The 16445-nt window shown below is 36.6% G+C and overlaps 3 protein-coding genes across 6 annotated transcripts; 1 reads left to right on the forward strand and 2 right to left on the reverse strand.

Annotated features, from left to right (window-relative positions):
- Positions 1-400: 400 nt before the first annotated feature.
- LOC149041920 (calmodulin-like) lies at positions 401-7932 on the reverse strand. Of its 2 annotated transcripts, XM_089211668.1 has the most exons (5): positions 7696-7932; positions 7478-7514; positions 3240-3383; positions 2390-2632; positions 401-1663 (listed from the first exon to the last, which is right to left on the reverse strand). In XM_089211668.1, the coding sequence occupies exons 1-5, from the start codon at positions 7723-7725 to the stop codon at positions 1638-1640; spliced, it is 480 nt and encodes a 159-aa protein (XP_089067794.1). In that variant the 5' UTR covers positions 7726-7932; the 3' UTR covers positions 401-1637. The 2 variants fall into 2 exon arrangements, with proteins under 2 accessions (XP_089067794.1, XP_089067795.1); XM_089211669.1 differs by lacking the exons at positions 7478-7514; positions 7696-7932 and adding an exon at positions 4614-4864.
- On the forward strand, positions 5339-12177 carry LOC113672349 (arylsulfatase H). Of its 3 annotated transcripts, none has more exons than XM_089211656.1 (4): positions 5339-5530; positions 6412-9637; positions 10262-10567; positions 11221-12177. In XM_089211656.1, the coding sequence occupies exons 2-4, from the start codon at positions 8521-8523 to the stop codon at positions 11487-11489; spliced, it is 1692 nt and encodes a 563-aa protein (XP_089067782.1). In that variant the 5' UTR covers positions 5339-5530; positions 6412-8520; the 3' UTR covers positions 11490-12177. The 3 variants fall into 3 exon arrangements, with proteins under 3 accessions (XP_089067782.1, XP_089067783.1, XP_027044430.2); XM_089211657.1 differs by having other exon boundaries at positions 5390-5917; XM_027188629.2 differs by lacking the exon at positions 5339-5530 and having other exon boundaries at positions 7976-8201; positions 8403-9637.
- On the reverse strand, positions 11942-16412 carry LOC113672350 (lysosomal proton-coupled steroid conjugate and bile acid symporter SLC46A3). Its single transcript, XM_027188630.2, has 5 exons — positions 15586-16412; positions 14768-15019; positions 14396-14479; positions 13770-13926; positions 11942-13367 (listed from the first exon to the last, which is right to left on the reverse strand). Exons 1-5 carry the CDS (start codon positions 16382-16384, stop codon positions 13214-13216), a joined length of 1446 nt encoding a protein of 481 aa, XP_027044431.2. The 5' UTR covers positions 16385-16412; the 3' UTR covers positions 11942-13213.
- Between the last annotated feature and the right edge of the window lie 33 nt (positions 16413-16445).

Genomic DNA, 16445 nt, shown 5'->3' on the forward strand with positions numbered 1-16445 from the left:
CTGAGTTTTGTCACAAGGGAAATGAACTATACAAACTACTCCGGTATTTGCAACACAAACGTGAAACATTGCTCAAAGACGAAGACAGTCATTCTCTCTCATCTTAATTGTCTCATTTCAAACGTCGCTCACAAAATGAAAACCTAGAACCTAGAGAGAAACTCATCAGAAACCCTAGGGACTCTCAACTGTCAGAGAGATTAGAGGATGCATGCTGGCCGACAAGAGTGCAGATTTCTGCGAAGAAGGCCTACTGTATGATGCGCATGTGCACAAGTGAACTTAGGGTGAGCGCGGGGATGGGAGGGGTGAGTGGTGGAAGTTCAACTAAATCTGTAAATTCATCATTTGACAGCAACTATAAGTTTTCAGCCTTCTGCAGCATAGAATGACTCACAAAGCCAGTTTCATGTAGATTTTATTGATGTTTCAATTATTGAGTTAACTGTGCATGAGAAATGCCAGAGTAAAATGTAAAACCGACAAGCTGATCTCCATTTGAAAGATCACCTCAGTTCATAACTTGCTGCAGGTTACAAACCTTTGCTCGTCGCTGATCGCTTATCGCAACCAAAAGTAATAACTTATCTTCTATAATTTTATGATATGGCTGATGGTAAAAAAACTCCCTTATAGTACAAAGATATACCAACTCCATCTAAAATCACTTGTACTCTTTTCTTTAAAAATGTAATGAAAATCTTAACAGTACTCATGAATAAATGACAGAAATTGTTTAAGAAATAATTTTCAGAGACCAATAACTATGTAAACCGTGATTAATTCAACGGTGGAAATTTTTGGTGACATATTTACTGTATGGCAAGAGGTTAGATTTCTCATCATAAAATCAGAAAAAATTAACTTAAAGCATCTAAAAAAACACTGAAAATTGTTTTCTTAAATTCAAGCTTCGTACGTTATCTCCTCTTCAAGAAATATGCTACAGAATTCGACTAAGCCTTTAATTTTTTATTAAAGCAAATGTCTTTTTGTGCTCGCATCGAGAAGAATCGGCGATAAATTAAAAATAAATAGAATGAATAAAACCTTCCCACTCAAATTAAACTTTATCCAAAATTAGGCTAATAACGCATAGAAACCACTTAGTAAATTGCGACAAATAACTATTTATATTTCTCCTTATAACATATAACTGGGAAATGATTCTTAGTTGTAATGAGGCTTCTTTTAAAACTTTAAACTCGATCTTTGCAAGTCAATTATATAATCGCTCGCGCGATATAATCTTCATTTTGAAGTGAAAAGAAAAATCCTTCTCGTGATTCATTTCAAGCTATAATAATCATATGATAACATGTGACCATGTGAGATTTGTATAATGTATGAAGTGTACAAACTTCCTCTGTGAAAAAACACAGCGGTGTCAAGCACATAGGCCATAAAAACATACCGGCGGTGGATCTCGATGAATCGTTTGCCTTTTTGCACCGCAAAACGCCTCCCTTTTTAATCATAGTTATATACTTTGACGGCATTTTCAACTTGTAACCTTTGTTGATAAAGGTAATGGGATGTGATTATACTCAATTTGGACAATTGCGGTGGCTTCCATCAAGCTTTAAAGCCCTCTGCCTTTTAAGCCCCCGAGCACTTTTTACATAGCAAAAAGATCGTCACTTTGTCATCAAAAATCGGAATTCTGCAAAGAAAAAAAAGAAGAACAATGATACAGTTCGTGTCGAAGAAAATAAAAAAACTTATTGTTTGGATATGCTGGACATAAATATAAATTTATATTTATTGGATACGCTGGATATAATTTTTTTTCCAAATGGACATAAATGTTTTCTAAACCGTTAGCTGATGAGATGATGTTAATTTTTTAGCGATGATCCGCTGTAGCAAGCCTTAGTTTCGTCATTCAAGCATCAGGAAAGAAGGAGCCCCTTCCTGTTTGAGCAAACCTCTAAGTAAAAACCCCACTCGCGTTGCCATGTTAATGAGAGAACTTAACACAAGAACAGTGAAAATTCAAAATTTGTGCGTAGACTCTAATAAGGAGCTTCTTAATTATTTTCAGGTGTTCGGAGCAATTTTTAATCGAGGGTCGAAAGCAATCCGGGATTGTTTTCGTTTTGCTTTTCTTGGTTATGTGATTGGTCCAGAAAACTCGAGCTTCTTTCTTAACCAATCAGATTCAAAACTGAAGCCAACCTGACTTGGTCACTCGCGTTTTCCCGCGCTTCAGTCAGTTTGCCTGTTTTTCCTTCGAGTTCTCGTTAGTCCCTGGCGGTATTTTCCTTGCTATGCTGGTTAGCTTTTGTGATTTTTTTAGTTTTAGTTCAAGGACACTCATTCAAAGAGAACTCTATAAGTGCGAGTTAATGTTGATTTATTCACAAACAATGATAAGTATAACATTTACCTTCGTAATCAATTTGTCCATCACCATTAAGATCTGCCTCTCTCATCATTTCATCCAGTTCTTCATCTGTTAGTTTCTCCCCCAGATTCATCATAATTTGTCGTAACTCATGCGAACTAATCAGACCGTTTCCATCTTTGTCAAACACCCTGAAAGCGTCTCTGATTTCCTCCTCTGTATCATATGTTGTAATTTTTTTGGACATCATTTGAAGAAACTCTTCAAAGTCTATCTCACCATTTCCTATCAACGAATATAGCAACAATAAGATGGCATTGGATAGATTGCAAAGTGCAGAACCTTTTAACCTGATAAATTCCGAAACAATTTTTTTATATTTCGTAGCGGTCCTCTATACGTATACTAAATTGACCACCTCCCCAATGGGAATTTTCAGGGCCAGTAAGAACCAACTGAAACATTCTGCATAAACGAACGTGTTAAAAAACTCCAAATGGCAGGAGATAGAAGAGTTGGTTACACATATACAAAGGGCAGCCAAAGCTTGATTTCGGTATGACCGGGAAGAAATCCAGTAAGTAGCAGAGTGCAAAGCTCGAACCGGGGACCACCAGAGACAAGCCAAGCGCTCATACCATTCGGCCACATTGCCTCAATCTTCATGCCATTATCGTCAGATTCACCCGAGAATTCCCGATTCGTTGTCGGTATTCATCTTTATTTGACTGGCTCCTAACTTAAAGATCGACTCAGAGTCTCACTGACTATCTATCATAAAGTGACAGCGAAGACATGGGGCCCAATTCGCTTTGTGACTAAAGCATCTGTGCTCGTAGCTCAGTGAGCAATTTTCTTTTAACGTAATACAAGATAATAGTAAAACACAAACCGTCTTCATCTACATCAGCGATCATTTCTTTGAGCTCGTCTTCAGTTGGATTTTGTCCCAGGGATCTCATGACAGCCGCCAGTTCAGACGATGAAATTGATCCACCGCCATCTTTGTCGAATAAGGAAAACGCCTCTCGGAGTTCTACGGAAAATAGCATTTGTGCGTTTGAGCCATGTTGGTATGTTCATTTAGGTTTTCCTTCAAATAAGTGAGTGTTAAGGGTGCCCTGACAGTTGTCATGTTCTTTACTTCGTTGTCAGTGCTCAAAAGAAAAAGTTTTAGCGTTTATAGAGAAATTCTATGGTGTAATCTGATAGTTCTAATGAGGATAAAGTTGAAAAGAACTGCTGTCAATATCAACGACTACTGACTTGACAATCTGAACGGAAGTCATCATCCTTTTCAAGTGAGGAGTTGTTCGTCAGTCGGCAGTTGCAAGTCTGGTTCGTGAAATCTGATAGGTTAGTTTTTCCGTGATGTTATTGGCTGTGGGACTCAGGTAATATGGGTCAGTTGTGACAAGTGAGTCTTTTTTCACGCGTACGATCAGAACATAGAATCAACAATTACACCTGGGTTCAAAAAATACTGCGCAGTCAAAGTTATCACGACTGTAGAACTAGAGTATATGATGACTTTAAAAAAATTAGTGCTCAAAAGCACCATAAACTCGGTTGAGAAGCATTAAGGCACAAAAATTCGGATCCAGATCCCGCGCTGGGCCATAACAACGAGGGGTGTAAACCCTCAGCGATTTTGCAGTAGTTAATTTAATTCAGTGACTGTTTCATCTAGAAATTCTTGCACCAGGGTATCGATAGACGTAGATATATATTTTAAAAATGGTAGCAGCTGAAAGACAAAAGTTTGAAATGGGGAGCTTTGAGCAAATAGCAAGTCCAGCGATTCGAATTCTGGTTCTGTAAGATACATTTTCGTTAGAAACTAGCTGTAGCCGTTCGTTTAACTTCCAATGATCTTTACTTTGTCATAAGGATAAGATGGCAGACATATTTAAATCATTGACAGACGGTATTTGTTAATCAATTCATCAGCGATTCATCACAGCCATTAGAAAAATATATCTTAGAAAAAACAATCGGACTTGTAGAAACGGCAGACTCAAACGTGAAGTACATGTTTGTCTCTGCCTCCCACCAAATTGAGTCATGAACTCTATGAACATTTCAAGTTTCTCTGTTTCTAAGTTTTTTTCCTCTTGTCTTTGTTGTAGTGCAAACAAATTGTTCGAAAGTTCAGTACAACTGGGCTTAATCTTCGGCTTCGAACATGACTAAGTGAATGAATCTTCGATGGAATAAAACCTTGATCGCAAATTGTTAATCAGAGCAACAAGCCTGTAAACCTTACCAGCAATTTGGGGTGGATTTGCTCCTTCATAGTTAGCCTTAGAGGACTGTTGACTCATTTTCGTCCCTCCCTCAGAATTCCTTGGATACGCGAAGTGTTATGGCATGCTTACCTTTCATCAAAAGCCTTAAATCAAAATAACTCAACACCCTCCAAATTTCGTTAAAAATTCAGTAGCTTCTTATGATCAAGTGACATAAACCTGCGGTAAATAAATCACGTTGGATTGTTTGGAAGTTTTGTTGGTTCGCGGCGTGATAACTAGAACGTACGCCCATTTTATATTATGTGGGCAAGGTAATAACAAGGGGCTTTTCAATAAAAGTATTCAAGGCAAGCACGTCTTTTTAATGCAATATACGTCTAGAAGTGTCCTAATTTAATCGGAAAAAAGAAATAGTGAATCCCCGATGTGTTTCCTTGGTGTAAAACAACATGATTATTCAGGTGTTTGTTTGCCAGGAGCAGTCATTTACATCCTACGACTAATTCTCTTACATTCAGCATCAAAATGGTTGAACAGTTCAGGACTAAACTGGAACAATGAAATACAGAGAAACTAAGGTATAATTATAGTTTTACATACTGTTATGACAAAATTGCAAAGGTCATCGCATAGGTCATTCGCTTCAAAACAAAACGCAAATGTGGCGTAAAACCCGCACTTGTCACGGTTGATAACTGACATCTCACTTAATAAGAGGAACTCAGTAATTATTCATGATACCTTGCTGTTTATCGGCAGGGCAAATGAAGTCACCGAATCTTGCCCATTCAGGCTGTGAAGCGAAGGCGTGTATAGGCGGGAACATGTCTTCTCCTTAGTAAATTGTCCATAAAGAGTCAGTGCACAGTAACTGGGAAAGATGAGTTGAAAGAGTTGATCGCAGTTTTTCCTGTTTTATCGTTTGACAAAGGTAAGGTTATGTCCCGTATTGAACGCTATGTGAATCTAAGGCTGCATGCCCGTGTTCAGGCTCTAGTAAATTTGCGCATATTTACTAATTTATTATTTGGAGTAATGTTGACTACTGGCTCCTATTCTAGTTCAAGGTGCTACGAAAAAGGTTTGACTTTATAATTAAATGAATGTTTAGACCACAACGATCCCTGTTGGTCACTTTTCTTTTAATTCCCTCGTCAGTTTGAGGACAATTTAGCCTTAAGTGAGTCAAAATGTTTTCTATGGTATATAAAGTGTTGTGTAGTTTTGACAGAGACAACTAAAAGGGGAGGTAGAATCGCCCCCAATCCCAACAGCTTGTATTCCTTGTATGAAGACTAACGAAAAGAACGGATAAGAAGTAAGAGAACTCATTAATTGTTCTACATGTTTATTTTGATAAAGCTAATCTATTCGATGGCGCTAAGAAATTATTTTTTTTTACCTGAAAACAAAATTTTATTATTTTGGTTCTTCGGCAAGAAATGAAATTTAGGATTACACTCGAGATTCCTTGTTTTGTATTATTTGTTCCAGTGTATTCAGAAACTTTTGCTCTTACCCACATCAAACCTTTCGTGTGACTTTTGAAGGTAAAATAAAATAACATGAATGATGAATAGTAAAATCCGCAGGTAGTTTTGGGAAAAGCTATAGGTATAATGACGTTGTAAATTTTTTAACAAAATAATAACATCGCACCAAGATAGCATCAAGCCTCAAAACAATCTTGTTATATTTTCAGAATAAGAGAAACATTTTCGTCCCATATTTCAGGAGGACACTCACTAGCTTTAAACACATCCTTCGGTCATAGTTTTAAGCTAATCTATCTCTTGGAAACTTTTGTTGCAGTTTCCATGTACCACTACAATCCAGACGAACGCATTGGTTGAATGTAAAAGTGGGTACAGAGAGTGGAACGGTAAAGATAATAAGACGAAACCTCGGTTTATTTTTGGCACGAATAAGCTCCCCTACGTTTCCACGACAAATTACATTATATCCCACGCCACCATGTATTGAATTACTACTATTGTGCGAAGGATCAGCGCCAAGAAATCATGCACAGTGAACGCTTTATCATATCAATCGCTTGTAATTTATTTTCGCACTGAACTAGATCCCGCGTGTTAATTCTTTTGTTTACAACATATCATGATTTACTAAGTTAATATCTATTTCTATTTTAATTTTGAAACACAGCTTTAACCACCAGTGGTTAACTGTAAGGTCTTCTTGTTCCGTAGAAGATAGCGGGGTAAAACTGAGCCACAAATCGATTCTATTTTTAGAGTTTGTAAAGCTGGCGTTCTGAATAATTAAGATTGTGTCCACGGATCATGTGCTGTACGAGAGCACCTCACATGATAAAAGCTGGCGGCAGGTGTAGTATATATTGTTTCTATAAACATCAAACTCGAGATATTTTGCATACAATCCAGTTTCTACGCACTGAAGTACTTCGAGAATTTGCTATCTAAATACCTTGTTTTGTATTTGAGCGCATTCCCTATTAAAGAAATGCCGCCGAACATAACCACCTACTACTGTCATCTTTACCTCTTTTATCTCTTGAAAATAAATAAAGATCTCGTTTCTTCATGACAAAGAGTAGAAAAGCTTTGCTGCATGGCTTTGACGGCAAATGGTAAGTTTATTCCATCACCTACTAAGCGCGCGTTACCGTGGTTCATTCTTAACTTCAGGTTGTTACGTGCTTACCAAAAACACGATTAGCATCACAAAGTTTAGTTTCCATTCGCAATACCGTTTCGTTTCATCCGTCCGAGACAAAGAACCACAGCTCCGACTATGACAACATTCATTGTCGATTAATATGCTAAGGAAAATGTTGCTGGTGACCAAAATCCTCAGAATCAACAACAAAACAGTGACCACAGCTACTTCTAGAACTTACCAGCAACTTGCTCCTCGGAGAGCCGTTTTTCCGGTTTCTGTGGACATAAAAATCAAACAAAAAGAACTTACGCACTAGTAGGACGGCTCCAAAACATAGATAAATTATTAGAACTCCCCCAGCTTTCGTCTGAAATAATTCTGTGGTTTTTACACGTCGTAAAACAAACAGGTTTTTCCCTGAAAGCCAGATAAAGAAATGATGAGTGGAGAGGTTACCTCTATCGATTTATTCGGCATAGCGTTCATTGGCGTAAGGAGTTTAACTCGACGAACGAACCATTCTAAAGGAATATTGTTTACTATTGTTTTTGCTAGCTCATGTTCTCGCTCAGTTGATAGGGGTCTAGGGCTGACTAATGTTTCGAAAAGATAAATAATTTATAGTTTCCATTTGTGTTCATAACTTCGTAATATCAAATGAAAGCCATGCGTCATTAATTTAAATTAATACACGAACTCAGCCACGTTGACAGATAAACGAGTGGAGGGAAAAAACGCACAAAATTTTTAATAATCTGATCTGACGTACGATTTTTTCAAAGAATTATCGTGACGAGCCAACATCGATATTTCTACTTGCAACCTGTATTGAAAAACCTGGCTCATATCAAACTGGTTTTCAGTAAGTCAGTATAATTAAAAAGTAAGAGCTTAATGGCCAGCGCCGACAAAAACACCATGATATCGAATGAATTCAGAAGTGAACGAAAATTAACCAACAGGTGGGTTTTTAGAGAGGAATATTTAAATTTTATTACGTTCACCTTGAAAAAAAAAAAGATTATTTTAGTTCAAGGTATAAGTTTTTCCATTGCTGCATTTTGCTTGTAAGAGAAAGAATTCGATACAAGGATGAAGGGTTCAAGGTTTATTATGACAGGAAGTACTAATTCTCACTAATTGTATTATTATGTTATTACAAGTCATTACATCGAATCAAGATACAACCTGAAGAGAGCGAGGTCTGGAACTATTATGAGCCAGCAATAAATGATTACAACATGACTGATACATCACGTACCTAGTAAACTTTGTCTGAAAATGACGGCGAAGGAACTTAAAACTTTGGTCACTTTTCTGATGTTTCATCTCTGTTTGTCCCTTAATGACTCAATTCATGGAACTCCTAATATAATTATCTTTCTGACTGAAAGTCTCTCTATGAAAGATCTGGGTTTTTACTACGATAACTCCCAAGAAACTCCAAACATAGACAGCTTGATCGAGGAAGGAGTTGTGTTTTCGCGCTTTTACGCCCAGTCGTCAAGGATTGCCTCTCTTTCATCTCTGTTAACAGGATTGTTGCCACCTAGAACTGGAATCATCAAGAGTAAGTTTCTGAATTTCAAAGAAATTCCGTCTTTAGCTTCTTCAGGAGGCTTACAGCACGCAGAAATAACTCTAGCGGAAGATTTGAAAGCCAAGGGCTACACAACAAGTTTTGTGGGTTTATGGGGATTAGGAATTGGTAGAAATGCTGAATATTTACCTCTCAATCACGGATTCGACTCCTGGTACGGCGTGGCGTCTGCAAACAAAGAACCTTGCATGGAAAGTTACAAGACAACATCTGATTCACTGTACACATGGCAGTCTGTCTGTGCGTTTTTCAGTCCTTTACTGTACATTCTTCCATTTGTTAGTTTTGTCGGTTGGTACAAAGGCCTTGCTAACATAGTCACTGTTATCATAGTTATTATCGCTTTTATCATATACAGCAGTATTCTTCATGATGTTATACACTTCACAATGGATTTTATCCAAGTTAAAAGCTGTGTTCTGTATAGAAACAGCAATATCATAGAACAGCCATACACTGTCGAAAACTTGACCTTACGGTTTACAAGGAATGCTGTGCAATTTTTGGAGTCTTCATCAATTTCTTCCAAACCTTTTCTTCTATTTTTCAGTTTCATGAACCTTAATCAACCAGAATTTGCTTCAAGGCAATTTTCTAACTCATCACAAAGTACTTATTCTGATGCTCTTAAGGAGCTTGACTGGAGTGTTGGAAGGATATTGAGAGTGTTAAAGAAGCGGGATCTAGAAAATAATACATTAGTTCTATTTTTATCAGCCACTGGTCATCATGTTCATAAAGCTTCTGAAAGTTGTAGTGTGGTTGAAAATGGTGAAAGAGAAGCCTCATGTCTGCAAGGTGAGACTGATCATTCCTTTATTATAACACCATTTTATTACAGAAACTATTTGCTCTGATTTTATGAGTAGATAGCTAATATTATTGTATGAATGGGTAACATGAAGTGAATCCTGTATTTTGATTGACTCCTGGACTCGTTGCCTCTATTAATCCTTTGAAAGAAAAAGGTGTTCATAGTACCTGTACATACTTCACAGCTTTAGTGAGGATATTTTTTTTAAGAGGAAACAATTCTCCAGCAATAGCATAATAACAGAGAAAACTCCACTAACTAATTTACCGAAGATACCATGCACTGCATCTTAATGGTTTGGAAAACACTGTGACAACACATTTTGATATAGAAATACCAATAGCAAAAGCACAAGATAATTTTTTAGATACTGGGAATAGATATTATTCAATTGTAGTTTCTTATGAGTGTACTGAGTTCTAGTTTGACTTCACATCCAAAATTTTTTTTCTCGAAACTTGCTATTTTCGTTTTGAAATTTTCCATAATCAAGGGGTTTTTTTTTCTTATTTTCCTTTTTTTCATGCAAGACTATTGTGTACCTGTTATCAGTGACTGTTTTTATGTTGAGGAAGAAAAGAAATGATTACTGGTATATTCTCATTAAGGTGGCAGTGTAAATGGAATTTGGGAACAAACCATTCGTGTTCCAGCAGTGATGAGATGGAAAGGAAAACTTAAAGAAAAACAAATAATCAAGACTCCTGTGACAATAATGGATGTTGTTCCAACAGTGCTGGAGTTGCTCAATGAAAGTACTGAAGCTGTGTATTTAGATGGCAAAAGTTTGTTACCAGTCTTACTTAACTCATCAGCAGAATTTCAGCATAAGTACATTTTCCATTACCTGGATGTCACCAAGCCAGCTGCAATAACATCAGGATCTTATAAAGTTTTGTATACAGGAGTTAAAGGTAATTATGGAGTCTGAATCATCCCACATTAATTAATCTGTGCTTACTTGCTATCCTCCTTTATCTAACTTGTAGTTTAAGAGTCATTTAGCAGTTTCTATTCTGACCAGTATTTCCCTCTACATGTCCTCTTAATGACTTATGAAGGTATGCCCTTTCCTCATGGGTCTGCATTTTTGTTGACTGCATTTTATGCTGTTTGGTTGCATGTAATAAGTTTACCTGCTTAGAGCTTTTCTATTCTGTTGTCTCCCCTGTGGATGAAGTCTTGTGTTTCTTAACCTTACCTATGTAGTGGTGTGGGTCGATGAACTTTTTATGGTTCCAAATGGAAAGATGTTGTATTTCATTGGCATGGTCTGAAGCTATTATTTTTAGTGTTTTCAAACTGAATGTCTCTGTCATCAAAGAATGATAAAACAAGAAAGAGGCATTCAACTTGGCAAACCTTAAACTTAATCTGGTTCCAAACGAAAAGATGTTGAATTTCATTGGCATGGTCTGCAACTATGATAAAACATGAAAGAGGTGAACAACTTGGCAAACCTTAAAACTCACAAGTGCAGCAGTGTAAAGGTTGGGATTTACAATTAAAGTAAGAGAGACAAATGATTGAATGCTCACTTGTCTTCCCCTTTCTTTCTTCCACCTAGATAGCAGAAACTTACAGTTTCATGAACCTCCACTACTGTTCAATGTTGAGGTTGACCCAGAGGAGACTTCACCTTTACCAAATGTTGAACACAGAGAACTGTTGGCAAACTTTTCAGATGCTTTGGCTGAGCACATGAAAACAAGAAAAAACAAATGGCATTCACAACTGGACAGCAGAATCATTCCTTTCTTGTTTCCTTGTGCAAATTTTCCACACTGTTTCCAAGCTTCAGATGAAAACAATGACTTCTCAGAGTTATTTAATTAACTTATTTTTTCATAACTGTTGGTGAAAGGTTAGTCTTTTACTGACTTGCACCAAGTTTCATCTACTTTGAATATTAATGGAGGAAGCCCACGAGCAGTGTGCATTGAGAATCATGAGGAGGGGAAACAAAAGTATGACCAGTTACTCCTCTTCCTTCCCATTGCCCCCTTTGTAATGGTAATAATAGGTTCTTGCAACCCTGCAGTCAGGTATTGGTAAGGGGTAACTAGGAAGGGGTGAGGGTAACTTATATACTTGACAAGTAGCCTTCAGCCGTTCTCAATGTTGTCTAACATTCCAGTTACACATTACTGCTGTGGAAGCTTACCAGACCTCTACTTCTGATGGTCAGCATGTCAACTATTATACCTCTGTGCCTTTCAGAATATATGAATGAAAAAAACTTCTGACTCTCAGTATGTTTTGAAGGAGCCCTAAAACTTCAACTAACAAACTGTTCAAAAATTTTACTTATTGCAAGCATTACACTTTGAATTGAACAAAGACATCACTAATAAAGTAGTTTTTTTCAACAAACAAGACTATTATTTGCATGTGATTAAGTATCACCAAAAGGAAGTGATGTAACAAAGTACATTGTAACAGAAATTGAACCTCATTACTTAATAGTTGCTAAATTATCAATATATGCTTAATTCTTTGACTGGCAATAAATCAAAAGTCCCCATTCTTGACCTTAATTTCATAATTTGATAACAATTATTAATAAAGAAAATAAGAATGAATCATTCATATGCTGCATCATTATGAGACAGTTTACAATTTAATATTCTTTTATACTGGTGTCATGGAAAGAGCTCTTAAAAATATCTGCTCACTATAAATATTTCTGATAATTGATTTAATTATTTATCCTCATTTTCAGTAAATAAGGTTACCCGAAAATTAGTAAAATGCAACTTCAGTAACTCTTTAACTCCCATGATCCGATTATTTATTCTCCCTTCTAGCTGCAACTCGATTACTTGTGAAAGAGTTCTGAGAATTTGGTGTTAGATTAAGACAACAACTTCTACCTCAACGATGTATGGATACTATAGGAAAAAGTACATGCCTGTTATTTCTAGTATGTACCACACAGGTGAAGAATGCTTTTTGTGCACTTATGGGCTTGTTCAGAAGTGATTAGCCAGCAGTACTCAACTCCATGCAGCTAAAGAGATAAAATTGTTCTTCAAAAATTTCATTATTTTCCATTTATTGGTATATTGACAGGAATAAACTAATTTTTTGGTTTCTGTGTGGTATATACTAAAACAATTATTCACCTCAGTGTCGGTTAAAGTGGTGGACATTTACCTTGCCACGAAGCAGCTGAGTAAATGTTCACCACTATTCACTTCCACTTCTCTGAGTAGTAGTTAATTGTTTATTCTGTTTTATTATACCCCTTAGAGTTATGAGTCTGAATCATTTTTGTAGCACTTTGAAATTCAGGCGAATTTTTCTGGAAGGCAAGTACATCTAGATTGAACTACTAACTACTTAAGATTTCAACTGGTCTTACAAAATTTTGACATGCCATAGCATTTGTAGGTAAAATACCATTCTGGAAAAATGAAATATGATCTTTACAGTTCTTGCATTGACACAATTCCAGCAACATGTTCAACAATTAATGGTCACATGACAAACTGTTTCAAAAGCCTTTTTCGTTTTGTATTTGAGGACAAAATCAATGTTCATCTCACTCAAATGTGGCTCTACAGTACATCTTTCACATCCTTACTTGATCCATACTCCAACTGTCCAGAAGACTTTGCAAAAGCCTCCTCATTATTTAAGGAGCCATCCACATCTGGAGAAGAAGACATCACTACATAAGGATTGCTTTGTCTCTCCAAAACATACAACCATCTGTCAAATAAAAATAACAAAATAGAGAATTAAATCATAAATTAAATATAATAATAATATTATTGTTCACCTATTTTAACTGTAGCACAGAAACATTTTAGTCAACTTAATGAACATCTTTTCCAACTTAGAAGAATTAATAATTTTGAGTACATTTCACAGACAGGAATCAATCACAATTGAACTTAAAATCATCTCAGAAGTTAAAAGGTGTTACAAAAATAATTTTTGAGCCACGAAAAACAACTGAGTGTCTGAACAAAGCTACAATCTTGAACAACAACAAAGTGCATCAATTAGTTTCAATGTTTCAAAATCAATCATTTGCAGAGGAAAAATGGCAGATGTCTGTTAAAACAGCAAAGTTGTGTACATTTGATACAGTGACACTTAATGACTTACATAAGCAAGAGTATGGGAATAACAGTCATTCCAGACATCAAAAAATAACAAAATCCTGGTAGCCAGTCCACTGTGGCACTGTAAATACTGTTAAAAATTAATGATGCAAGGAGTGTCTCCAACACTTCAAGAGATGCAACGAGAGCAAATGTTGTACCTAAATCAAAGAAAAACAACAATTTACAATCAGGGGTTTGATAAATTATGAAATAACCATTAAAGTAGAGACAGTCAAGAAATTTGTTGGGTGTTCAAGTATTCAACCTAAAGTTTTTCATGTGGTCTGGTATTATGGGTGATGTTAACCCTCACAGGTACTGTAGTTGATAACAATGATGAAGTTTAGAAATCATGAGTGGAGGTAATCACAAACAGACAATTTTCAGGACACTTGCACCACTAAAAGTAGTCAGAGCTTCAATACAACCACATACAACACAACAAAGAATTTTATTTCATTTTTCCTTCTTCCCCAGTCCTTGTTACAACTTATACTCATTGTACTACAATATGCTAGCAGTACTGCTGGTGAAACTGAGTTTATGAACTTAAAGAAAATAACAGTTTATCGAGAATACCTATGTTATAAGCATAGTAGATTCAAATAACCATGGACTAGTTCTTACCTTGCTCTGAAGAGTCAACTTGTTTTGATATCATTGACCTCATGCATGGTGGTGTGACACCAGCCCCAATGGCAATCAATCCACCTACAAGGAAATCCAAATAAACCTTCACACCCTAACATCAGTCTGTATGCTCTCTGTTATATCCTCTGTACATTTCTTATGGTGCTTTTAAAGATAATAAGCCAATAATAAAGAGCTTCTTTACTTTGTGATCATTTCTTTTATTTTCATGACCTTAATGTTTGATTCAGGGGTGATACTATTGGGAGTAATTAGATTTTTATCACTCTCAAGGGTTAAAATGTTAATACATCATTTACTTCAAGGAGTTTGACCATAACACACTAAGTTCAAAAAGGTTTTACTAACCAACAAACATCATCCATCTGCTGGAGGCAAATCCAAGGAATACATATTGTCCAATGGATATTAGAGAACCAACAATAGCAATGGTAAGATCTGACCATTTGAGAATCTTTGTCATCAGTGGTATCCCTAACATAACACCAAGACCTTTGATAAACAAAACCTCAGCAAAGAAGTAACCAACCAGTTCAGAAGTGAAGTTTCTTGGACTGTGCTTGCTGTACAGGACTGAGATATCATTGAAACCACCAAAATCTGAAAGAAGGAGCTGAAGTTAGGGAAATTTTATACAATGTGTAAGCTAACGTTAACAGGAGGAGATGCCAGGTGATTAAAAGGAGCTTATTGTAAAAATTTATGTCTGTTTTCAAGGATAAATGGCATCCTTGTTAATGTATATTTGTTTTTATGTTTGTTTCCCTCCCACCCCAATGAGCTTTGCTATTTTGTGGGTAGGGATTGTTAGATATCTATTTTAATTGCTAAAATATATAAATTTTGTTTTTGTTTGTTTGTTTATCCGGTGACCTTGTTCTTTTGGTTTCCATGACTTGAGCCAACAGCTCTCCCTTTTAAGGACACAAAGGAACCACAGCTTATCCAGAGGTTTTAAATCTTACCATGATTAAACTGAGAGGCTAGACTACCCATAAATGGAGAAATGAAATACATTCTGAGAGGAACGAACATGATGGATTCATGACCATGCGCAAACCCAGGACCATAATTTTGATATACAGTTCAGTGCTCTAAGCATTCCAGTTTCATACCCATTTAGCTAACAAATCATGAAAAATAAAAAAAAAACCTCAGCAACTCACTTATTAGTACAAAAACCAATATTCCAAACATGATAACCAGCAAATTTAGTCTTCGGTGTTGAGGTCGCTCTTTAGTTAAGACATGGAATGATGTCTTGATGTGATTGTGTATCGCTACCAAAGCCCAGTTTTCTTGCTGATTTGAATCAGGAAAGTAAGACTCAGGAAGAATAAGACCGACGTATGCTATTATCAGAACATTCAGGCCTAAGCACAGACCAAAGGCCGCCATGTAGCCACTATGATATACAAGTACTCCACCAATAAGGTTACCAACAGTACCACCCAAAAATATCATGGATTCCAACAGGGCTACTCTCGTCGTACGCTGGGATTCATCAGTTATATCAGATATGTACGAGAAGACACCGAGAAGTGTTGTGGCGAATCCGCCGAAGAAACCTGAGATGCATACCCCAATTAGTAGGTAGTCGACATTCAGTGAGAAAAAACCCACATTCAGCATATAGTTGATGTAGAGCAGAACACTCCCAACAGATGGTAGAATGAGCACAGTCTTACGACCGACTTTATCTGACCAGGAACCGAGGATCAGCGAAGCTGCTATGGAAGGAAGCATCGAAGACACAGACTGATACAAAATCCATTTGGAGGTCTTCTTATGTACAAAATTTTCCTGTGAGGTGGTGAGATTCTTGCAAGATTCGGCGTCATATTCTGCATTACAGATCTTCTGGAAAGCGAGCTGCTGCATAAGGGGGAACGACATAAAAACGCAGAGCATGTAAAGAAAAAGCACTGGCTCCACAGTGATATTACGGAAAATTGCGATCGCCATATTATAGGGTACGAACAATTTTGCTTACATATAGTATAATCTGTTCGTTACGATTGCTTAT

Source organism: Pocillopora damicornis, chromosome 7 (genome assembly GCF_964200805.1).
Source record: "Pocillopora damicornis chromosome 7, jaPocDami1.2, whole genome shotgun sequence".
Lineage (NCBI taxonomy): Eukaryota > Metazoa > Cnidaria > Anthozoa > Scleractinia > Pocilloporidae > Pocillopora > Pocillopora damicornis.

What these genes read in the sequence shown, in the direction of transcription:
- LOC113672349 (XM_089211656.1), top strand. Translation starts at nt 8,521, where the DNA reads ATGACGGCGAAGGAACTTAAAACTTTGGTCACTTTTCTGATGTTTCAT. An exon ending in AGAAGCCTCATGTCTGCAAG is followed by an intron (nt 9,638 to 10,261) that starts GTGAGACTGATC and finishes ATTCTCATTAAG; the next exon opens with GTGGCAGTGTAAATGGAATT. An exon ending in TTTGTATACAGGAGTTAAAG is followed by an intron (nt 10,568 to 11,220) that starts GTAATTATGGAG and finishes TCTTCCACCTAG; the next exon opens with ATAGCAGAAACTTACAGTTT.
- LOC113672350 (XM_027188630.2), bottom strand. Translation starts at nt 16,384, where the DNA reads ATGGCGATCGCAATTTTCCGTAATATCACTGTGGAGCCAGTGCTTTTT. An exon ending in AGTTGACTCTTCAGAGCAAG is followed by an intron (nt 13,927 to 14,395) that starts GTAAGAACTAGT and finishes TCTTTGATTTAG; the next exon opens with GTACAACATTTGCTCTCGTT. An exon ending in ATTCCCATACTCTTGCTTAT is followed by an intron (nt 13,368 to 13,769) that starts GTAAGTCATTAA and finishes TTTATTTGACAG; the next exon opens with ATGGTTGTATGTTTTGGAGA.
- LOC149041920 (XM_089211668.1), bottom strand. Translation starts at nt 7,725, where the DNA reads ATGAACGCTATGCCGAATAAATCGATAGAG. An exon ending in TGCCGAATAAATCGATAGAG is followed by an intron (nt 7,515 to 7,695) that starts GTAACCTCTCCA and finishes TTATGTCCACAG; the next exon opens with AAACCGGAAAAACGGCTCTC. An exon ending in CTCCGAGGAGCAAGTTGCTG is followed by an intron (nt 3,384 to 7,477) that starts GTAAGTTCTAGA and finishes TATTTTCCGTAG; the next exon opens with AACTCCGAGAGGCGTTTTCC.